At 41.9% G+C, this 24,248-nt stretch overlaps 1 protein-coding gene across 1 annotated transcript; it reads left to right on the top strand.

Moving 5' to 3' along the window:
• The first annotated feature begins 1,173 nt into the window (after positions 1-1,173).
• trip11 (thyroid hormone receptor interactor 11) lies at positions 1,174-24,070 on the top strand. Its single transcript, XM_044142239.1, has 21 exons — positions 1,174-1,750; positions 6,340-6,416; positions 7,936-8,046; positions 8,126-8,428; positions 8,689-8,760; positions 9,587-9,752; positions 9,847-10,173; positions 10,661-10,701; positions 10,801-10,899; positions 11,788-11,997; positions 12,145-15,084; positions 15,185-15,325; positions 15,761-15,954; positions 16,190-16,353; positions 16,486-16,589; positions 16,664-16,763; positions 18,486-18,567; positions 19,426-19,540; positions 20,992-21,114; positions 22,227-22,368; positions 22,446-24,070. Exons 1-21 carry the CDS (start codon positions 1,612-1,614, stop codon positions 22,658-22,660), a joined length of 5,865 nt encoding a protein of 1,954 aa, XP_043998174.1. The 5' UTR covers positions 1,174-1,611; the 3' UTR covers positions 22,661-24,070.
• Positions 24,071-24,248: the final 178 nt, after the last annotated feature.

The following is a 24,248-nucleotide window of genomic DNA, read 5'->3' as shown; positions in this document are numbered from 1 at the left end:
AGCAGGTCTTTTTCTTGTTGGTCAACTCAAGTCATGTGACGAGTTGACGCAGTAAAAAAAAAAAAAAAAGAAAGGGAATATACACAGTAAAAATGCCAGTGTCAAAATCTTAGCTTTAGCGTTAAATAAAAAGTGTGCGTGTTGTTTTAACATCACAAAGCTTTAAAACAACACTGCCAGTGTAACCTCCGCTCCCTCATATTTGCGTTGTTCAATTCCAGTATTAATTGGTTGGTGTTGCTTGAGCCACGCCTTCAAACACAGGAGATATTTACAGATTAAGGAAAGCATTATTTATTTACCTTCAAAATACAAAATAAAAAAAAATTGAATTTGTAAAGTAGTGTTACTACACAGTGTGCACCTTAAAGCTGCTTGTGATCCGCCATAATAGAAAAGAAGAAGCCGCGCTTTCAGCTTGTTGGCACGGCTTCTTTTCGCACACGAAAGACACAATTCTTTCCTAAAGGCAAGCAAAAATATCCAGACACTGCCATTGTTTTGTTGGAAATTGTGTTTTTTAGTTTGTGAATTCAATAACTATATTTAGCTATATTTTGCATGGAAAATTCGCTAAATCCAAGTTTCCGCCATTTTGCCAAATCAAGGCAACTCCAAACACTTCTGGAGGTTTGCCATTTGTAAAAGGTACCTATATTTTCCTGATATGGTTTGCTTTTTTTTTAAATCTGGTGTTCCCACAATTGTTCCCAAAATTGTCCCTCCGTTGGTTCTCAAACTGAATCACATATTATTATTATTATTATTATTATTATTATTATTATTATTATTATTATTATTATTATTATTATTATTAGTATTATTATTATTAGTATTAGTATTTATTTGTTGTTGTTGTTATTTTAATTCATTTGTAAAAATGTGTTTTTGTGTTACTTCATATTTTTGGGTTATTTACAAGGCTTATTTGTTGGTTTAAATTTGGTTTTGCTTTTAATTGCCTTGGTAATTCGGCTATTTGGCCAACTGGGTCAAATTATATTATATTACGATGGAATTTTTAAAATTTATTATTAATTTCATTTGGCAATTACGCTTAACCATTTTATTTTTTATCCTGTTCATCCCTGCTTTACGTCCTTTTGTTGGTCCTCCACTCCAGTATCCCATCATGCATCGCTTCAGACCTCCGTGTCCACGTCAAACCTGTCAGCAGAGCAGAGCTGATAATGGCTGCAGTTGAGGTGGCACTTTTAGGTCTTCAGGCTGCTAAAAAACTCTCCCACTTATGACTGAAACTTTCCGAAGAAAACAGCGACTCCAGCAGAAACCGAGATATAAAAGTAATAGCTGCGTTATTCTACTATAATGTCTCGTAACTCGCTTGTCCTCCCAGATTCCTTCAGGCGACCGAGCAGCTGTTGTTAGCCGGGTTTAGTGCTTGCTAAGTGAGCGTCTGTCAGGAGTGAAGTCTCCGCGTTTCACACCCAAACAAGTGGATTTTTAACACCGGTGTAAATGTCAAGCAGAGTATATAGTTTGGCTTACATGTACGAACCGTCCTCGGCGTATTTCAGCTCAAACCGTGGCTAGCTGTCCGGCGTCCCTCGGACTGGTTTTGTTTTTGTTTGGTCCTCAGCCTCTCCGAGGATGTCTTCCTGGCTGGGTGGACTGGGCTCCGGCCTCGGCCAGTCTCTGGGACAGGTCGGGGGCAGCCTGTCATCGTTCACCGGGCAGATATCAAACTTTACCAAAGACATGCTACTCGAAGGAGTGGAAGAAGTCGGAGGTAAGCTACACACCTGTAGCATATAACAGACTGGTATTGTTCATGGCTCAGTTCAGTTTAGATGTGTTCAAATATTTCCGAGTATTTATATCCATGTGTCTTTATATGTTTGACTACTGTATTTGTACCTAAATATACATAATTCTGAAACTAATTTTGCTGCATTTTGAATAGCATGAGTAGTCCAGGTAACAGAATCTATTCCTCAATAAAAAGCAGGGTTTCCCCCATAACCCTGCCGGGCCACCAGGCTTTACTTATGCCCCCACCAGGCTTAGTATTGCTTATATAAGTCTTTTTAAAATATTTGCATTTTTTAAAAGACTTTATAGTTGGTGTTCAAGCATTAATCGTCAAATAACACATAATTGTCAAGTGATATTTTCAAATTTGCTGTCAACTTGAGACAATTTTTAACTCAAAAGCACAACGAGCCGCTGGGTGAATGACTGACCTAGCGCCCAGTTTTCTGGGGGGGAAACCCTGACCATAGTTAACAATAGACGTGATGTTTTCCACCTCTGTTCACTGTCATCCGTAGAAAAAAAATGGCTGCTTGCCTCCTTGACATGTTACTTCTGCAACCTAATCAAAAATAAATTCACCGAAGACAATCAATGACTAGGAACTCTACCTACTGACTTAATGTCAAAATAACGCTTGGATTATTAAAAAGAAGTTTAGTGTCAAGAGTTTGCTACTGCAAAATTTTAGATCTATATTTTCTATATGTTACCTTTTTTTTTATTTTATTTTACTATAAATGTGTCCAGACTGTATAAAGTAGTAGATTATTTGCATAACGCTTCATGTTAATTGATCAATGAGTGTCAGAAAAGGGGCTCCCATTTTTAATATAATCATCTAAAAAAACGAATTACAACATTATTGAAAATGTAATTTATTTCAGTGAGTCATAGTGAAGCACGTTGTCTAGATTGAGTCCACACAGACTTGACGTTTTAAGCCTCTACTTGTGTTAATTACGAGGATTTTCTGCTCATTGCTAATGAAAACAGGATGATTAAGATTAGAATATTACATTAAATCAATGGAAAAAACATTTTTTTAAATACAGAAATGTGGGTTTAATAAAATAAATAAATAAATTTAATCCAACTGGAATGGAGGAATTGTAAGATTATCCTCATTCAAAGCACTCAACCGTAACCTTTATCTGATTTTTAGGAAACTTAGAACAAAATACTTGAAGGAATTTTCAGAATATGACATAAAAAAAAAAAATGGAGGAAAAGTGATTTTTTATTTATTTTTTTTTGGTGAAGAAAATCAAAGAATTAAAAAAAGCCTAAATCAATCCTTGATTTATTGATTAGTGGATCACCACTGAGAAATTAAATGAAATTAGGATTTTTGAGTCATTCATTTTGTGAAATCTGTAGTTTTGTTGTTTTGTTTTTTTTTTCTACTCTGACAACTTCTCATTTAAAGTAATCTTCTATAATCCTTTAATAGCTTACTGAAACGAATCGTGGTTTTGTGGCTCCAATAAATAAGCCAGTCAGTTGTTTCTGTTCGATCAACAGTCTGTTTTCAATCCATTGCATATAAGATTCATCTGACTCCAGCTGGAAGTCAGAGGGATGTTAATGGAAACATTTTGAAATGTTAAGTCTCCGGTCTAAAGAAGTAGGAATTGACACAAAAAAAAAGCGCTTGGTTGATACAATATTATTATATGAATTGGTGAACTGACATGAGGCCAGTAAAACAAGACAAACCAAATGTTTGGCATTCCAGCAAAGGATGAAGTCTAGTGATGGTGAGATGAAGCCTCATGAGGCATTGTACCACTTGAGCCAAATGGTTCGAGAAAGGGTTCATTTCTTGAGGCTTCATGTGCACACGACACCACCTACTGGCCAGGTGTACAATCACAGCCCGCTGTATCTTAACACATGTGATGCATTGAATTTTTGTCTATTATGGGTCTTGGGAATGACTTCACAAAAGGTGTACATATGTGTACAATAAAATATTGTTTGAACAATAAAATATTGATTGAATGTATTCTCTGTGTGTAATTATTCCCAAAACAGTAGTGTCATGTGATATGGCATGTTGTGTAATAATGTTTTTCTGTGACTCTAGAAAAATGGCATGAGCTTAATCAGGCAGAGGACAGTGAAAGTGCTTGTGGAACGAGGGAGGGGGTAGTGAATAGGCTAATGCTTGTGTAACTTGGATGATTTCATTCATTTTTATTAAGAAACAACAATTTCTCCACAGTTTTAGGTTTCAAACGATTTCTCTTTTTGACACTACTCCAGCCTTTGAAAAGACACGCTCACATGGCACAGATAATGCCGGGGTGCATAAATAAATAAGTGCAAGTTTGTACAGATTGGGGTACAGTGACCGATGATTATAGTATAGTAGCTATATAGTATAGTAATGAAATACCTTGGCTGGGTGAAGTTCCAGTTTCCTCCCTATTCTCATGCAAGGCACGGTAGTGTCTTAGCATGGATGAGGTGTTATTATTGTACCCCAACTCCTTGGTGCACAATAAACACCTCACCTTTACAGAAAATAAGAAACAGTGAAAAATACAGTTCCTCATAAGCAAACCTAATGCATCTGCAAATGTTCAGTTCACCTTACCTCTCGCTGGCACCATCCTACTCCTATCCTGTCCTCACGCTCCTAAATCTCCTATCTATCTATCTCTCTCCTAAACTCTCCAAACACCTAACTAACTGTCTCAAACTAAATAACCACTATCCAAACTCTGCTATCCAAACTATCAAAACTCTATCCACTCTCTCAACTGACCGCAACTCGCCTACAACAACCCACATTTTGAATGGAGCCTGTGGGGTTTATAAAGCTGTCAAACCGCGCGACAAAATCTGAGCCATTTCCCGAAGCAGTCACGTGGTACAGCCGGGCAGCGAGGCCTCGGACGTCATCGTTTTCGGCTCCTCCCCTAAATGAAGCAAGCCTCGATACGCGCTTTACGGAAACGCCCCCTCCATTACTCGACACACGCCTCGAAGCCTCGGCTCATCACGTAACATCACTAATGAAGTCGCTGTCCTGGTTGCAACACAAACCTCGTTCACCCAGATGAGGGTTTTAGCAGGAAATGATTCAAATTACGAAGGAAACATCCACTTAGTTTAGATGATATTTTCTTTATAAGTATTGCAAGCTTCATGCTAATTAGAATCCTCCTAACTTCTAACCTCTAAAGCTAACACTGTAGTCTGTAAAAGAACAAAAAAATTTTTGCCGGATTAAAATATTACTTTCTGCTTTTGCACTGTTTTATTCATATTGTAGAAACGTGTAAATAAGCAAACTCGGCCTATTTGACTAATTCAAACTGGACGTGTTGTCGGTCCACAGCGAACTGATAAAACTTCGACTGAGGAAGAACTTTGGCCGCAGATCTCCAACTCACCGCCGCAGGGAAAAACCTAAAGTGTCCGTTCTTATCACTGTCGGGGCGGAGATGTGCACGCACCTAAACATGTCTACTGTTTGGCTTGGACCTTATGGTGCACAAAACCGTGTACCGTAAGCACGGTAATTTGCTTTACGGTGGAAGGAAAATGTTGCTGTCTTGAAATCTGAAAGTTGTGGGTTCAATTCCAGCTTTCTCCTGCCAGGTGTCGACATGCGACCAGGCGAATGTGGCTTTAATGTAAAACACTTTCATTGATCAGTTTGACTATTTATAAAAATTCAATAAAAAAAAGAAGACATCGTTCTTTCATAATTTTATAAATAAACTTGAGCACCCTTTCTTCAACTTGGTCAAATATAATACTGGAACAAGAACCTTGATCTGTCTCATAAAATCCCAATAAAATAACTAAGTTTGTGACTGTGATGAAATGTGAAAAGGCTCCAGGAACCTGAATGAAAGTGTATCGGTGTGTTTTAATGCATATTTGCTGTTGGCTGAGTTTTGTGCAGCTCCAGGCTCACTTTACTACTTTAACAAGACATTAATGATAGCCTGCTGACCAGTAAGGTATTTGTTTTCCTCCTGGATCTGATCTAGTAGATTAGTGCTACAGACAAATTCAAAAAAATGTTTCTTTTAAAGGGTTTTGCATTTTAAGGCTTAGCAGACACAATCGTTGCTTTCAATAGGAGAAAGAATGTGGCTAAAAATAAATGTATGGTAAAGTAATTCAAGTTTGTTTCAAGTCAATGTTATTTGTAGCGTATGGATTGGTTTCCTCTGCTGATTAGATGCAATAATCATGAAGCTTTCAGATGGTATCTTGGCACACGCAGCACACAGGAGCCAGTCAGACCCGAGCCGGTGGGGTTGGTTTTTCAAAATAAAGCAAATTTTAACATTTTATTATGTTTTGATTTATTTCTAACTCTGATTACGGTTAATATAAGTGCAAAAACGTATATTTAAAGAAACCTAATTCTGAAGGTGCGGCGGCTTTTATATTTGCTTTGTGTGTCGTACAACAGAGTTTTTATAACTCTACCTTTGCTTAACTTGAACTGCACTGACATAATGTTCCAGGGAGACGCAAATTGACTGGTTGTGTCTGTTCTGATGTTTTTCTTCATGCTGTTTTTCCATGTAACCACAGATGCTGCCACAGAATTACACGTGTCCAATTCCAAGTTGGCTGAGGTGGAGGCCGCGTTTTCCACTCAAAAATCAGAGGTTAGATTTGTCTTTTCTTTTTTTTGTTTGTTTTTTAATCTTTGCCACCTAAGAATATTTAGACTTGTTACAGTAGATGGGTTTTCCAGGGCTTTGTTACAGCAAGAAATGCTGATAAATGTTTTAGTTGAGATCAAATGGTTCCTGTGTAAATCAAAGTGAGTCACACCGAACAAATAACACAGTAGCTGCTGTTGTTTATGCGAAAGGCTGATTATTGGACTGAATGTGCCAGTGCTGAAGCTTTTATCAGGTGATTGTATTTCAAAGACAGATGACCAACATTTTCTATCAACTATTATTGCTTTCCATCAGCTCCACATTCCCTGTCCGGCTGTTGAAAACACTGAGGTGAGCCAACAGGGCCGTAATCCATACCTAACAATAGCCGCCAACACGAGTAGCTCAGGAAAAGCTGCTTTTTTTAAAAAAAAAAAAAAAAGGCAGTCGCTGGACAATTGTTTTGTGACATTTTATTAGCTGATGAAACAGCATCTCACTGATGGCACAAGAAAACACTTTGATAAACTACTGAAGACACATTTTCAGTAGTCGTAGGGATACAAAGAAAAGTTGTACAGCACACAAATCTGGTGGCGAGAATCCAACACTGGTTTCCGGGTTTTTATTTAAACTAGGGAAGCACGATGTTATTGCCATGGCGCCGGCGGATATTAGCTGTAAAATTTAATATCAGTCATTCCGTCGAAATAACTTAAAGATATAAAAGGCGTTGTTTTTATAAGACAAACCAGTGACGGTGATGCCTGCAGCTCAGCACAATGTCAAATTTGAACTGTTTGGGTGTTGTTATTTTCTTACAGAGAGAAGAGGTCATAAATAAATTTGACATTAGACATAATGCAAGTTGAAAGTGTTGCATCACTTCCAGCCTCCTTTTTATCATTTGCATTTGGTAGAAGGCTAAATCGACAAAGATACTGCAGAAATTTTGATTCCACGGCAGAGAAAGTAGTATAGTTTCATAAAGGTATCGGGATGGGGAAAAAAATATCGGTTTTTATATTGGTTATCGGCAATATGAGTTTTAGTATATCGGCATATCCAGCCCTAATCTGAACAGTTCTTTTTCCACGGTGGAATGGTAATAAAATACATAAATGAAGTAAATTTTTTAATATATATATTTTTTAAAAAGCAAGAAGTAGTTACTCAATTTTTATTCGATTGTTGTTGTTTTTTTCCTGCTGTCTAAAATGTTGCATTAACAACCTTTCAAACCCGCTAAACTAAACATCATATTTGCACTTTGAATCATGCAAATTGGTGCATTTACTTGCGTTTAAAAAAATATTTGCAGTTGTTTGCTGAATGTTTCCATCAGTAAATGCTGCAATTAACGCCACATTATTAGAACATCAATATCCAAAATGGCTGAATGTAAAAGAAAGGATTCTATTCTGTTCTGTCTGGTGTTCTCCTACTTGCCCGTCTTCCTGTGTATGTGTTAATTTTGTGGATGTCTTTACACAGTGTGTGTTCTCCCTCTGCGTTGCAGCACGACAGGCTGAAAAAACTTCAAGCAGAGCTGGAGGAGAAGCTGGAGGCCTCGGAGATCCAGATTAAACAACAGTCTGCAGAATACAGAACCCTCCTGCAACAGAAAGATGTGCGTGCAAAAATGTTAAAATCGTGAACGTTTTGGGACAACTTTTGGGGGAAAGTCTAAATTCCCGCCCTTCTCCCAGGTGGAGATCAGCCACCTAAAAGCTCGACAAAGCGGCCTGCAGGAAGAAGTCCAGAAGCTGCAGCGGTCGGCGCAGTCGGCCGCCTCCTCTCCAGCGGTGCTGCCGGTGACCACCGCCTCCCTGACCGACACCTCCTCCTCTCCTTCCATGTTCCTGACGCGCCCCGCAGGGCCTCATCACGGCTTCCAGAGCGACGAAATGGACATCAGCGACGTCCTTTGGTCGCAGCAGGAAATCAACAGGCTGTCCACAGAAGTGATGCGTCTAGAGGAAGAGGTGGCGCATTGGAGGAGAATGTCGCAGGTAAAACAAAACAATCACGCCAAAACTTGGGAGTATCCAAGTGCCAGATTATGTCTAAATCCTTGTAAGTTAAAGATGAGCCACTGAAATCACAGTTTAGAACAATCGTTGCAGGTAGTGTGTTCCAGGTCAGTCTTTTGGATTTTAGTAATGAACCTTAGAATTAAAAAAAAAGTGTTAAATTTATGTATCTAAAATTTCGCTGAGTTTAAATACAGATTCTTTGATTTTTATTATGTTTATATCAAACTCTGTTTCAGGCAACAACAACAACCCCAGGAACTGGTAATGGTGACCAGGGGGAGATTCTCAAACTACAAAGAATTATTAAGGTAGCTGCTGTGGTTCCGATTATCTCTTTATTAAATAAACCTACCGTTTAAACACTCTGTATCTGCAGCAGTGCTATTTTCTATAGTTTGACTACAGGGGTGTCGAAAGTTCAACTTGCGGCCATTTGCAGCTCCCGGACTCATTCTTGTTTTTCTCTTTGCAGCCCATGACTGCAATTCAAAAATGATACAAATTTGCCCCCCTAACTCAGGTAGTTAATGCAGGTGATGACTTTTTGTCTTCACTAAGATCTAAATTGTTACAGTCAAATTAAAATCTTACAACAGCTACAACACAAAGCATTCATACCCCAATTCTTCTGTGTCCTATCCAGCAGACTTTGATGAACCCAAATCTGCCTTTCATCAGCTTATTATACTTGGCTTTATGCTTTTTTTTTTTTTTTTTCCAAAAAAAGCCTTAATCTTGTTTTTATTGGTTAAAGTTGGCAAAAGATGTTGTATTATTTTCAGTAAAGACATTCAAAAATTTGCAAAGTGGACATCTTTAAATGATTCAAACCTGCAAAACCTTTTTCACTTTTTGGATCGTCAATAATTCAGACCTCCCTTTCTGACAAAACGTTTAAGTTAAAGTATTGCAGTTTAGTTTATTGCTTAAAAAAAACATGCAATATTTTCTTTTTCTTTGTTTTTTTCCCCCCCATATTTTTCCATTGTTCTTTCGGCCCGCCTGTCCTTTCGACTTGAAGATTTTTTTCTCCCACGTGACACAAAGTTTGGACTCCCGTGTGCTACTACTATCGATGTTGATTATCCAGAGATACAGTAACGACACGGTACATTTTTAACGTTGTTGGAACAGGAGTTACGGGACGAAATGAGCCGAGAGGTGGATGAACACCAGCATGAGCTGGCGGCTCTGCAGGACGCCCAGCGGCAAAAGCTGGCGGAGGTTACGCGCCGCCACAGAGAGGAGCTCGCCGAGTACGAGGAGAGGATAGAGGAGCTGGAGGAGCAGATTCGCAGCGGTGAGATTATTTCACTTCAGCCAAAAGCAGCAGCATGGGAGTTATTATGTCAGCGAAAACCAATAAGATATCTCCTCTAACCGACTCTCTCCAGGGGACGGTCAGGTCAGCTCTCCGTCGGATTCCTCCAAACCGCCCGAGCTCCAGAGAAACGTCCAGGCTCTGCAGGAAGCAGCGGAGCGGCGCGAGAAGCAGCTGGCCGAGCTGTCTGCCAGTCTGGAGGACGCGCAGAGGAACCAGGCCTCCCTGCAGCTGGAGAGGGACGACGCCCTGGAGGAGAACGCGGGGCTGCTGCAGAACTACTCGCGCCTGCAGGCCTCCGTGGCTGAACTCCAAACACGAGTCCAGGAGCAGGAGGGGAAGGCTCTGCAAAAAACCCAGTTTGAGCACGAGATTCAGACGCTTCGAAATAACTTAGCAGGTGGGTTTTATATATGCTGACTAATGCAGCATGAAATTATCTGTTACACTAACTTTTCTCTAAATATTTCTTTTAATGTGTTTTTGGTGAATGTATTGTAATAACTAGGGCTGCACCGATTGCATTTTTTTAATTTTTAATTTTTTGCAGATTACTGATCTTTTAAAATGCCTTACCTGTCGATTCCGATTTTGGCCAAAACAATTTTCTTTTTATCTGAAATGTTGCTAAATATCGTAAGAGTCACTGAGTTGGCAACAGTGGGATTGACTGTTAACTGCAAATGTGCAGCCGTGACCTGGTGGGCCGGCCTGTCAGTCAAACTTCTCCACAGCAGAGCAGAAGAGGTCAAAGGTTGACCAAAATTAAGGAAATTGGCACCGATAAATCATCTGGCCGATGGATCGGTGCACCCCTAGTTATACCAAAAAAAGTAGCAACTTCAAAAATAATATCTTTATTTGTTGAAATGTTATTATTTTTATAGCTGCAGAAAAAGAAATGGAGAGACTCAGGGACTTTTCCGAGGCAAGTATAAACACAAGCTATAAGTTCTGAACATAATTGAACGTGTTACATTTTTTGCATATTTGCTGCTTGTAAACGATCTCACATTTGAACTTTCAGGCAGAGCCAAGAGAAGAGGTTGAGCATGCAGACATCTTGGAACTGAACACCATTATAGGAATGTTGAGGCAAGAAAAGGAAGTCCTAGAACAAGAAAAGGTTGCTTTATTTTATTCAAATGTAATCTTCTCTTTTTAACATTATTATCTCTTGAGAATTTCTTTTAAGAAAACATGAAGTTTAAAAACTGTTGTTTTTTCCCCTGATGTTCTGTTTGGCACTTTGTAGTTTATCAAAAGTTAAATACTGTATTAGCTTACAAGTATACGTATGTATTTTTTTTTTAGTAGTTACAGTTGAAGCCAGATGTTTACATACATGCACACAGATACTTTACACATGGCCTGAAATTGAAGTGTTTGGCTGAAATAACAATCATCACGTTTGGAGAAAAAAGGAGAAATCGTGCAAAACTGAGAACAGCAATATTCCAGATTCCTAAATGGATAATAATCAAATTAGTTGTAAAATGGCTAAAGGATCATAAAGTCAATGTATTGGAGTCAACGTCATAAACCGTTGATCACATGGGTCAAAGTCTGTTTTTTTATTATTATTAAAGGAACCAAATTTCCGTCTATTTTTTAAGAATACCGAGAACCTTTGACCAAAGTCATACAGTTTCAAATGTAATCAAACCAGATATTAAGAAAATGTATGTTAACCTCTGAATTTGATGGAAGTTATTAAAAAAATAATATTTGTCTCATTATTCTGACATTTGTCAAATAAAAAAATAAACAGACCTAAAACGACAACAACAAAAGAAAAAAAATCTCATCTGACTTCATGTCAGACTGTGAGGGGAAAAATTTTTTTTGCCTCGTAATAAACGTACGTCAATATTTGGCTTCAGCTGTTTTAAACTCACACTCTCCAGATGTATAAATGTTAGTCACTGGATGTGGTTAAAGTCAGTCTGAACGTGTGTGAACAGCTGGAGCGTTGAAGTAAAAGATATTTCCTGATTGTCGTCTCTCTTCACAGCTTGAGCTGCAACACAGACTGACGGTAGCCGAGGAGCAAATGGTTTGCAAAAATGCATCGCTGATGGAGTCTGGTGAGGCGGAGTCCCTGCAGGATCTGAAGGCGGAGCTTGAGAGGAGAGAGAAGGTCCTGAGAGCCACCGAGGAGGAGCGGGACACCCTCCTGTCGGAGCTGGAGGAGTTGGACCGGCAGAACCAGGAAGCAACACAGGTCTGCTTGGCCTCTGCTCAATCCCCATGATCCTATGAGCTATTTAACTTTATTTTTGGGTTGAATTCATGAAAAAATGAAAAGTACTTTTTACTTAGTAAAATAATCAGATATAATGGAGTTTTTTTTTCTTTTTAATTATTCTAGCATTTGATCACCTCAAAGGAGCAGCTCTCTGGTCAGTTGAAGGAAGCTGAGGAGGAGCTGATCAGAACGGCCGCAGAGCTCAGCGCCTGCAAGGAGCAGAAAGGAGCGCTGGAACGAGAGCTGGAGACCCAAAGAGAGAAAACGAGCCAAAGTGCGTTCACCCTCAATGACCTCCACATGGCCAGACAGCAGCTGGAACAGAGGGTGAAGGAGCTGAAGGACGCGTTGGGACGTGCGAACGAGCAGAGCCGGGAAGCGAGGCGAGAAGCGGCCGAGCTGAAGAAGACCCTGCAGGAGCGAGAGGAGCAGCTAGCCGCTGCTAAAGCAGAGACGGCTCATGGTGGAGAGAGTCGGACGGAGGAGGAGCTGGCAGGGAAGGAGAGGGAGCTGTCGAACCTCAGGAGAGAAATGGATGAAGTGAGGAGTTCCTACGAGAAGGGGATGTCTGAAGAGTATGAGATGAAGATGGCGAACCGGAGGTTGAAGGACGAGCATGAGAACGCTTTGAGGAAGTTAGAGGAGCTAGGCAAGCAGCTGAAAGAAAACCAGGCCGCTCTAAACAGGACAACAAGGGAGAAAGACACTCGTATCGAAGCGCTCAAGCTGGAGAAGAACCAACTCGAACTGGAGCTGTCGCAGGCTGAGAGAGCGCTGTCAGAGCAGGTGAAACAGTACCAGCAGACCATCGAGGAGCTGACCCGAGCCAGATCCATGGACGCCTCGGCGTTGCAAACCGAGCACGAGTCGGCCATCAAGCTAAACCAGGAGAAAGACCTGGAGATCGCCAAGCTGAGGCGAGACGTGGAGCAGCTGGCGTCGGACCACAGAGACACCAACGAGATGCTCTCGATCACCGTCGCGGGGCAGAAGCAGCTGACGGACTTGCTGCAAGAGAAGGATGTCTTTGTGGAAACTTTGAAACAGAACGCGGCGGATTTACAGAGGGAGATGGAGAACAGGGTGTCAGCCATGACCAAAGAGGTAGACGTCCTCAAACAAGCGGTGGACGAAAAGGATAAGCAGCTGGGAGGGATGAAGGAGGAGAGCAGCCATCTGAAAGAGGAGATCGATCGGCTGAGGGATCAGCAGAGCAGACCACAACCACTGGCCGAACCCAAGACTCTGGACATCATCACCGAGCTGGAGACGGAGATCGCCCAGCTGAAGTCCTCCAGGAACGCGCTGGAAGACGAAGTCCGGTCGCTGAAGAGAACCTCGGAGGAGCAGCAGGCGTCTCTGCAGGCTCAGCGGAGCGAGCTGGAACGGGCCGCCGTTCGCCACCAGCAGACGGCGCTCGACTACGACAGACTCATTCAAGCCAAAGACGAAGAGATAACCCGCCTCCAGCAGAGCGTGGACCAGGGTCACCTCCCGGCGTTCCAGGGAGATGTCATCCTCCAGGAGGACAAGACGTGGTCTCTCAATCAGGACAACGGCAACGAGAAGCACGACCTGTCCAAGGCCGAGATAGAGAAGCTGGTGCGCGGCATCGAGGAGAAAGAAACCGAGATCGTCCAGCTGAACGAGAAAAACCTCTCGCTCACCAGGCAGCTGGAACAGCTGGCGTTCTCTCGCGACGAAGTGGGCAAACTCTCCCAAATGATCCGGCAGAAAGATCTGGAGATCCAAGCGCTCCACGCCCGGGTCTCGTCGGGTCAGGACGTCCTCTACCTCCAGCAGCAGCTGCAGGCGTTCGCTGTGGAGCGCGAGCAGATGTTGGCCGTGCTCAACGACAAGACGAGGGAGAACGGGCAGCTGCGGTCCGACTACCACCGCCTGGTGGACGTCGTGGCCGCAAAGGAAGCCGCCCTGGTGAGGCTGCAGCAGGAGAACCAGCGGCTCTCCGACGCAAGCGACCCCTCGGGGAGCCAGGAGATGTTCAAGGAGACCATCCAGAACCTGTCCCGCATCATCAGGGAGAAAGACATCGAGATCGACGCTTTGACTCAGAAGTGCCAGACCTTGGTGACCGTCTTGCAGTCGATGGGAGGGGAGGCCGACGCCCCGTCCGGCGGCGTCAGCAGCAACCAGTTTGAGGAGCTTCTTCAGGAGAGGGACACGCTGAAGCAGCAGGTGAAGAAGATGGAGGAGTGGAAGCAGCAGGTGATCACCACCGTCAAGAACATGCAGCACGAGTCGGCGCAGCTTCACGAGGAGCTGATCAAGCTGCAGGGCCAGGTGTCCGCCGACAGCGACTGCAGCTCCAAGCTGTCCGTCGACTACGCCCGACTGATCCAGAGCTACGAGCAGAAGGAGAAGAGGCTGGGAGGTTTGAGTCTGGAGCTGGCGCAGGTCCAGCAGACCATCAGTCAGCTCAGCAACACCAAGGACGTGCTGCTGGGGAAGCTGGATAGCGTTGCGCAGACTCCCGAGGCCGCAGCGGCGACCGCCCAATCGAGAGGTCTCAATCTAACGGCCGAGCCCCGAACCCAACAGACCGCTGAAGTTCTGCAAGCGCAGCTGGCTGAGAAAGAAAACCTAATCAGGACCCTTCAGGAGAACAACCACCGGCTCTCCGACGCGGCGTCCGCCTCAGAGAGCGAGCAGAGGAGTCAGACCGAGGAGGTCCGCCAGGTCCGGGACAGACTGGAGTCCCTGCAGAGGTCGGTGAGGGAGAAAGACCTGCTCATAAAAACCAAAGGAGACCAGCTGAGCCAAGTGAGCGAGGCGCTGCGCAACCGCGAGAACGACAACGAGGTATTGAAGCAGGCCGTGACCAACCTGAAGGAGCGGGCGCTCATCCTGGAATTGGACGCAAGGAAGCTGAAGGAGGAGAACGAGCAGGTGGCGGCGCGCTCTCGGGAGAAGGAGTCGGAGTTCAGGGCTCTGCAGGAAACAAACATGCAGGTTTCGCTTCTGCTCAGAGAGAAGGAGTTTGAGCTGAGCGCGATAAGCGAGAAGGCCGCCATGGTGGAGCGAATGCTCAAAGACAAAGAGCTGGTCAGTTTGATTCATGGCCTACAGCCTTTTTGAACAAATGATAAAGTAAATATTCCCATGGGCATTGTAACGTTTTTGCTCCTGCTGATTTGTGTCGCAGGGTAAATCCGGTGAACTGAACCAGCTTCTGAACGAACTGAAGTCCATGCAGGAGAAAGCGGTGATGTTCCAGCAGGAGAGGGATCAGATGATGATGGCGCTGAAGCAGAAGCAAATGGAGACCACAGCTCTACAGTCTGAGGCAGGAGGACGACCATCACTAGCTGCGTTTCCAAAAAAAATCTGCACATAACTTTTTTTTTGATATTCAGCCAATATCGGAAAAACACCGTTTTGCAATCGCTGTGTTTCCTACGACAGTATAGAAAAATAAAATGATCAGTTTCAATTTAATTTAAATGAATTAAGAAGAACTTTTTTTAAAAGTAAAGTTAAATAATATTCTAAAAATTAAATTATGAGAATAAAGTCATAATATTACAACTTGTACTCGGAACAGAGGCGACGTCACACTGTGTGAGTGTGAGAGAGAGACAGAGCAGTCGTGGGAAGCAGATTGTTACAAAATACGTTCAAAGATATTTTATAAAGAAGCAAATGAGGCAAGCAGTTATGCTGAGATTACCTGGCATAACTGCTGAGATGCTGTTTAACTTGAGAGTGTTTGTGTTTGCAGCTGCAGCACACGAGGGATAAAGAGCAGCGGCTCAACCTGGAGCTGGAGAGGCTGCGCAACCACCTGCTGGAGATCGAAGACTCCTACACCAGGGAAGCCCTGGCTGCGGAGGACCGGGAGACGGAGCTGCGCAGGCGGGTGGCGCTGCTGGATGACAAACTGGCCACGTCGTCGAATGCTGTGGAAAACGCCAGGTTTGCGTAAACTTAAAAACTGCCTTCACCACACACATGCATCATATGTTTAAGTATTTTATCGCATCACTTAAATGTGAGAAAGTGCATTTCCACATGCGGTTCAGGACTAGCTCCTTTTTCCGTCTTTTTCTTGAAACGTTTGTGCTGTAATGATTTATCCCCTCCAAACTCGCTCCGAGCCACAGTGTTTTATTTTGTTTAATTCGCCGAGTTTCCCCGCTCTTCTTTCCAGCCAACAGGCCAGCATGCAGGTGGAGTCTCTCCAGGAACAGCTGAGCAACGTGGTGAAGCAGAGGGACGACGCACTTTTACAACTCAGAACCTCTCAGGAACAAGGCAGGCAGTATGCAGTGTCGCTCTCAAACCTGCAGATGGTGCTAGAGCAATTCCAGCAAGGCAAGTTGGCAGAGAGAGAAATCGATTCAGCACCAGCCTCTTATCAACTCTTCTCTGTAATAAATCTGTATTTTATCTGTTGTGTTACTGTTCCTATTTATTGTTTTAGTTATTTGGTTCTTTCCGTTTTAGAGGAGAAAGCCATGTACTCTGCAGAGCTGGAGAAGCACAAAAAGGAGAAGGACGAGTGGAAGAGAAAAGCTCTCCTGCTTGAAGACCAAGCATCTGCTCTGCAGGTAAGTCAGCGAACAGAGAACACGTGTGTTCTCACAATGTCTTGCAGTGAAATATTGATTTTTATTTCTCCCAGCTGAACCTGGACGAAGCCAACGCTGCTCTAGATTCGGCGTCTCGCCTCACAGATCAGATCGATCAGAAAGAGGAGCAAATCGAAGTGCTAAAGAAGCAAGGTGAGTTGAGTTTGAGTTCCTTCACTACATTTAATGTTTTTTTTGTTTTTTTTTCCCCCAGCAGATTGTAAATCAGCCATCAAAATGGCTGAGGAAAATTTTTCCCCGCACCAGTTTTGTACCCTTGCTTGGCCTTTTTTGTATTTATATATATTTTATGAATGTACGCCGATAGGGGCGCTATGGTGGCGCAAGGGAAAAACACAAGCCACGTATTGAGGCCTTAACCCTCATGCCGCTGGTCGCAGGTTCGACTCCCGGCCTGGTGACATTTGCCGCATGTCTTCCACCCCTTCATTCCCTTCTTTCCTGTCAATCTACCTGCAAAGAAAGGCCACTAGAGCCAAAAAAACCTTTAAAAAATAATAATGTATGCAGATAAATCATAATGCCAATTCTCCAATCTCACATTTAATTTATTTGAATATTATTCCTTGAATTTAACCATTTTCCAGTTAATTGTAGCTTTGAACCCATAGGTGACCCCTCAGCTAACCAAAATAACTATAACTGATTATTCAGGCTTTTACTTGGAATTACTTAACCGCATCTCCTCACTGTAGACTATGAACAAATGAAAAGTTAATTACTGAAATTATCGGCCTCAAAACGTCTCCAGGACAAACATGGATTCGTGTGAAAATATCAGGGACGAGCCTCCGAATCTGAAAGTATCAATCGGCAAATAAAACCTTTAACCAAAAACTGTGCTCAGATTATGAAACAAAATGTAAAACAGTATGTAGCTGGATGCCCTTATCAGAGCCTGACTTGCAGACTAATACATTTTTCTGTCACTTTTATCAAGTAAACCATTACATCACAGCAAATTCTCAGACTGTTTTTGTTGCCTGGTCTCAGACCTTACAGTCTGTATTTGTTCTGTGTTGGACTATATATATATATATATATATGTGTGTGTGGTTTATCTGGAAAACTTAACTCTAGATCAAGGATTGCTCTAGAATGTTTTGTTATCCGTCATTTTGACTGAAGGCCTCGTAGAAATTCCATCATATTGTCTTTTTACCCGTCATTTTCTAAAACAATAATAATGACAAATTGAGCTGCATTTAATTTTAATTCGGTTTAGTTGATATTCAACAAGCTGAACAGAGAATCCACATTATGTCGTCCCACAACAACCCGGTGAATATATGTAACTTTTATATAGACAGACTCACTTTGTGGACAAAAACCATTGACTGCGCTCCCAGAAACTATATATAGTCAATTAAATTAAACGATTGCACTTCGATTATGAACGATTCACCTGCGGTGGCCCAAACGCACCGCTTGTCTCCTCCAGCTCGTCTGCATGGATGTCTCAGGTGTCCCCAATGTTTTGATGTTCATCTGGAGGTTGAATCGTCGCTCTGCTGCCACACTGGAGACTGGAATTACAAACGTCACCTCGGCCAAAAATGTTTGAATCAGTGAACATTTCTCTATTTAAAGTGATCAGAAGTCGGCAAAAAACTCTTAAGAACAAAAGGCTTTGAGAAATCTGACACTATAGCAAATTACATGAGAACATCTTGACTTTCCACTGGTAACCTAGAGGTTAGATGTACGGAGTTGGTTTGTTAGTTTGCTAGCATGCATGTGCCAAGCAGAGAAACAAAGCAACCATTAATATGTTTTTTTTATTTTTATTTTTTAAAGGGAACAAGTTTTTGTGTTTCTCGTAAAATGACGGCTCTCTGGTTGTTTGTGTTTCAGTGGATGTGAGGCAGGAGATGCTGGAGGAGGCACAAAAGAAACTCGTGAACCTTCTCAACAGCACAGAAGGAAAGATAGACAAGTAAGTTGGGTTTTTGTCCTACGTCTGCTATTGACACAACCAGTTTAATGTTGACATGCCTTTGCTCAAAAGTATCCAACAAAATCATTGTTTTTAATTTATTTTTTTTATTTTTTGTTTTTAAAAACCAACTTAAAGACCTACTAGGTCCTTTTGTAAATCTTTGTCAACAGAAATGCATCACATAATTGTACAAATTTCAGTATAAACTAAAATAATGAATAGAATACGATATTATGAAAAAGCTGTAAAATTGAGGCCACAGTGTTTGATGATGTAGTTGTAAAATATTTTTAAAACATGACATACGATCAGACATTTGTCCCACTTTTGATGACGGTATCTTTTTTTTTTTTTTTTTTTTGTCTGATTCAAATTTCTCCTCAAAAACCGTAAAGTAAAAACAGAAGAACAGATACGTTAGCAATTAAAGCAGCTACCATGTCTAAACTATTTGGGTGTGTATCAAACATTTTAAATGCTGCCAGCGTTTTCCCTAGTCTGTCGCGCTCCAGGACTGACAGAAGTTGAAAACTCTCAAGGATGAAATGGAGCAATTTTCCCGTAACCACATCAGCCTTTCTTGTGTCTACAGCGTCGCGAGTGAACTGTCGACATGTTTTGACATGCCGCAGAAAGTCCATCTTGTTTTTAGACGTCTTTTTCCATCCCTCTGCTTCCTATGACTTCATTGTTAAACACCTTGACGATACTGAAAATTGCTCATTTTGTTGGGGCTGGGGGGGTTTCCGGTCAGTAATGGCGTCCGTACTGAAGAGTGTTGCCAACTTTACTTGGTAACTCTTTCCTATCAATCCCACATTGTGTGTGTGTGTGTGTGTGTTGCTGTGTCTGCAGGGTTCTGATGCGCAACCTGTTTTTGGGCTACTTTCACACGCCTAAGACGAAGCGGGCCGATGTGCTGAGGCTCATGGGAAGTGTGTTGGGACTGAACAGAGAACAAGTTGATCAGGTCAGAGGACGACCTTTCGCTCATTTCAACCCGGTGGACAGCCGGTCTTTCACATTTCAACTGTGGAGCAGCGTTTTGAAAATCTTAAGAATAACTTTATAGAGGAATTACACCTTCCTAAAATAATGATCCAGGTCGTTTTTTGCCAAATGTGATCACTTTTTTTGGCAAAAAAAAATTTTTTTTTAGAAAAGTGTCAATAACCAAGTTTATGATTAAAAATATATTTTTTCATTTCATATATTTTGGTTTTACGTGAAGTTGAAAACAGGAGGCATTATTACACATTTAAGTTTTAGTTTTTAGAGCTGTTTAAAAAAAACAGACAAATGTGTGTGTATATATATATATATATATATATATATATATATATATATATATATATATATATATATATATATAGATAATACATTTAATACCATAACTCAGCAGCATTGTGAATAGTAAGTGGTTAATGCTTACAATAAATACATGCTCAAATCTTGGAGTGTTTGTCACTCTTTCCGTTTGGGAGTCAGACTGTGAAATTCTTATTATAATTTATTCCTGCCTGTCTGGTTTACATCTACAGCCATGCAACTTCTGTTAGCTTTTGGAAAACAACCCAGGCAAAAGGAACAAGCTTAACTTTGTGCAACTAGAACAATACGGTGATTATTTATCTAACTTAATAAAGCTGTTGGAAGCGGAGAGTTGTGGCTTTAATTAAAATCTAACCACCTTCATATGAAAGCCTCCTAACTCTGATGGCAGATCTGTTTAGTTTTAGGGATCCCAAATTCCTCTTATGAGTTAATTTTACTGTTTACGTACAGACCACACCAGCAGATAATCTGCTTGGTTTAATTTTTTTGCCTTGCTCTTTAGAGTCTGGTTAGTCGGCTGAAACAGACACTGGCCAGCGATTTTATTTTAACTCCGTCATCCCCAGAAAATCCTCAGAGCTCAGAGCTGAAAGAGAAAAGCATCGTCTTTTCCAGATCGTCTTGGCTGGTTGCTGCACGGGAATCCGTCCAACGATTCCAGAGAACGTTACCCAACACCGTTTAAAAGGAAACGCAGGGCAAGAGAGATTTCTGCTTCTTAGAATAAAACATTTTTTATTACCTTTAAGGTCCCTGAAAGTTTTTTTTCATTTCCACCCCCCCCCCCCTTGTTCCCTCATCTCCTGGTAAAACTATTTAGTTTCCACTTTACAGAAGCCAAGAGTCTAGTAAAGCCAGCAGACTTTAAAGAATCGGTGTCAGTGGTGCTGCAGTTCCTTTTCATGCGTCTATTAATCGTCAGGCATCGATCCATGCAGCCCAATCTTGCTAAGGAAATTTGTAGATTGTGGTTGTTAATAATAATAATAATAATAATAATAAAAAGGATAAGCTTCGATGACACTTGAGAGGTTGAATTTTTCCAGATGAATCGATTTTGTACTTCCTAACCTTCTGTCTGTTTAGATATTGGAGGACGACGCCCGGCACGGTGTTGGCGGATGGGTATCGAGTTGGCTCGGAGGCAGAGGAGCGCAGAGTGTGCCGAATACGCCACAGAGGCCCACCAGTGGCCAGGGGCTGAACTCGGTAAGTCCAGAACGGGCCGGGAGCCACAAACGCACCGGGCCTACGTCACGCAGGACGGCAGAGAGCCGGAGAGTCGCATGAAACCCACTGGCCCTCGGCAATTTCTTTAGAATTCATCTAGCAATGAATGGAAACGGAAAGCTTGAGTTGAATTTAACTTCAAAACTATTCCGAAGAATAAGAGAAGATGGAAGAGTGAGCTGTGTGGGGCAGATTTTCACGTAGCTTTTGTTCTGCGTATCATTCTCCAGAAACCGAATTGCCCTGATTCTGTTTCTAGCAAACAGGATCTTGCTAGAAACAGAAGAAAAAAAAAACAAAGTTACTGAAGAACAAATCTACGAAATATAAAATTGCACCTTCCTGTGTCTTCAGTAGAATCAATTATTTTAGTAATTATACTGATGATTAATCGAATGAAAAATTAAAAACTTGAAAATTCGTCGCATTTTCATTTGACCACGAACGTTTTATACAACGCTAGGATTGGATGAAAGGATGCAAATAAACAATTTATTTAATTATGTATTCTTAAATAAGAAAATAATCATTTTGTTGCCTGAAATGCAGTAACATATTATTCCTTTAGTGAACACTTTATCATTTGTAGCGAAGGATACATATGCGGCTAAAAAAATCCTTCAAACACCAACATTTGAAAGTTTCAGCTCTTTCTGTTTGACTCAACATTGAACGGCTAAAATGTCGACTGGTTAATTGGAGAGCAAAAAGTGCCTAAATTAGAGTTGTTTTTTTTCTTTTTCAGAATTTTGCCGCTTGAGTTCTGGGTAGAGCATATTTGCAAACAAAGAAGGTCTTTTTCCATCTTAAATGCAAAATAGTTTTGGCTTATTTACTGTTTTCCTTTCAGCAAAGTAGTTTTTTTTTCTTTTTATCTTTAGTCTGTAAATTCCAGCTAACAATTGATCGCCTATTAAACCAGTTTTAATAATCGATACATCACAACTAATCTGATTAATCATTGCAGCCCTTGTCCTGATGAAATGCTTTATTTCGCTCTGTGGAATATTTTCGATTTAATTGAATCTGTAAACTCATTCATTCATTCATTCATTCCAACACTGATCCTGCCGGCTCCCTCGCCGCCGCAGTCTTTCTCCGAGATGTTTGTGAAGTTCTTGGAGATGGAGTCGACACCGTCGCTCCCGGCGCCGAGGCTCCCGGTCCACGACATCAAGCCTCTGCGCGCACCGCCGTCTGGGAGAACCGGTGGCTCCTCTTCAGGCTCCGCGGGTAAATTAGCATTCCTGCAAAACAAAACAAAACAAAACAAACACAGTCCAATCACATACTCCCTGTTTTCATCACAGGAGCTGCGGCTGGCATCAGGAGAGCCGGTGAATCCAACCCGTTCCTGGCTCCTCGTTCTGCTGCGGTGCCGCTGGTGGCCGGTTCTGGCCCCGCCGGCTCAGGGGGTCACCTGCTGATGAAGCCCATCACTGACGCTCTGCCCACCTTCACCCCTGTGCCTGTCTCAGCTGAGGCCAGCGCCGGAGCCGTGCTCAAAGACTTGCTAAAGCAGTGACCGGGGCGGCCCCCCCCCCGCTACAGATGTCTTAATTTATCCAATCTGAGTTCGGCACTAAAAAGACTTGACGTTATCGGTGCGCCTCTGCTCCCTCTTGCTGCTGTTTTCTTACGTTGAGCAGCAATAAACGATCAGATAAAACGCCGAAGCTTAAGATAAAGTCTGGGAAAACTTGGAAGCTAAAGTTTTTTCCCCTCTATGCAAAAGACGACTTAGACTCGACATTATTTTCAGGTTCAGACCCACAAATTTGCATCTCACGCCAAAAGGGATGAATGAAATCACGTTTCACGTGTGAAACAGAGTAAATCCCAGCAGTTCTGAGCAAAAGTGACCTTAGAAACTCCGTGTTTGGAGTGCAAAGCGTGGGCTGAGGCTCTGTTTGCAAGAGGAAACATGTCCGTCGGGTTTCATCCCCTCCATTTGCATTTAACTGCTTGTATTTTCTTGTCCTGTTAGTATTACTTCAACAATTCAGCGAGTTTTCCTCTGATCCTGGACGAAAACTAAAAGCTCTGGCAGCAGCACACTACGTGGAGATTTATGCGAGTCAGTACATCTGCTGAAACCATAAGGATTTTTTTTTTTTTTTTTTTCCTGGTTGAAAGGCTTAGTGTTTTCCAGACAGCCAGACTGTGATATGCAACAGGCATAATTATGGCTGCTGACTGTGGTTTATCAGAGGGTTTAGACTCCTCTTTATGTTCACATACACCACTATTATACAGTTACATGTATGTAAATGGCTAATGTAGGTTTCTTTGTTTTATTTTATTTTATTTAGCTGTAGGCACAGATGATGCTTTGGAAGTCAAGTGCCTGCATTTTTGGAAATTTGATAGTTGTATAATCAGAAGTGTAAATGGTTAATATAGATATATATTTACAAACTGTAAAACAAAAAGAAGGAAGGATAAAAAAACAAAAAAAAACCGCACATTTTTGAAGTTTCTGTGTAATCGGATCAGCGTGCGACTGTGGCGCTCCACATTTTTGTACAGGCATCAATCAGCCACTGCAGCAGAAATGTTACAGGAGGAGTCCAGGTGTGTTGATGACATGTACAAACTGTAAATCCTGACTGGAAAGAATTTTTTTTTTTTTTTTTTTTTTCTTGGATGTAAAAAAAAAATCTGAAACGAAGAGAAAAAGATTCAGATTACCTTGGAGGGTCTTCAGCTAAGACCAGTACCCGTGACTTAATTAGGATCTTATTAGGAAATAAAGGAGCCACTGGTGACCCGGCTGTTGATGAGCTTTTTCTTGCAAACTGTTGCATAGAAAGGATTGACCTTTAACCTTAGAGTTGCAACGGGGTCTCCCAATGGCCACTTTCAGTAGTGTGATGAGTTCTCTGCAGCCAAACGACCTACAGCCACCATATTTGAACCTAACGGAGCATCTTTGGGATGTAGTGGAACAGGAGATCCTACACAGTCAAAGAAGATGTATGTAAACAACTTAAGAATAATATTAAATGGATCAATTATAAAATTTACCTTTTTAAAAGCTTGATACTAGAAGCCTATAGGGGTGTCGAGATACAGCTTTGTCACTCCCGACAAATCAAAATGCTCATTGTGGT

This window comes from Gambusia affinis, linkage group LG16 (genome assembly GCF_019740435.1).
Source record: "Gambusia affinis linkage group LG16, SWU_Gaff_1.0, whole genome shotgun sequence".
In the NCBI taxonomy this organism is placed as follows: domain Eukaryota; kingdom Metazoa; phylum Chordata; class Actinopteri; order Cyprinodontiformes; family Poeciliidae; genus Gambusia; species Gambusia affinis.
This window is presented reverse-complemented; position numbering and strand designations above follow the sequence as displayed.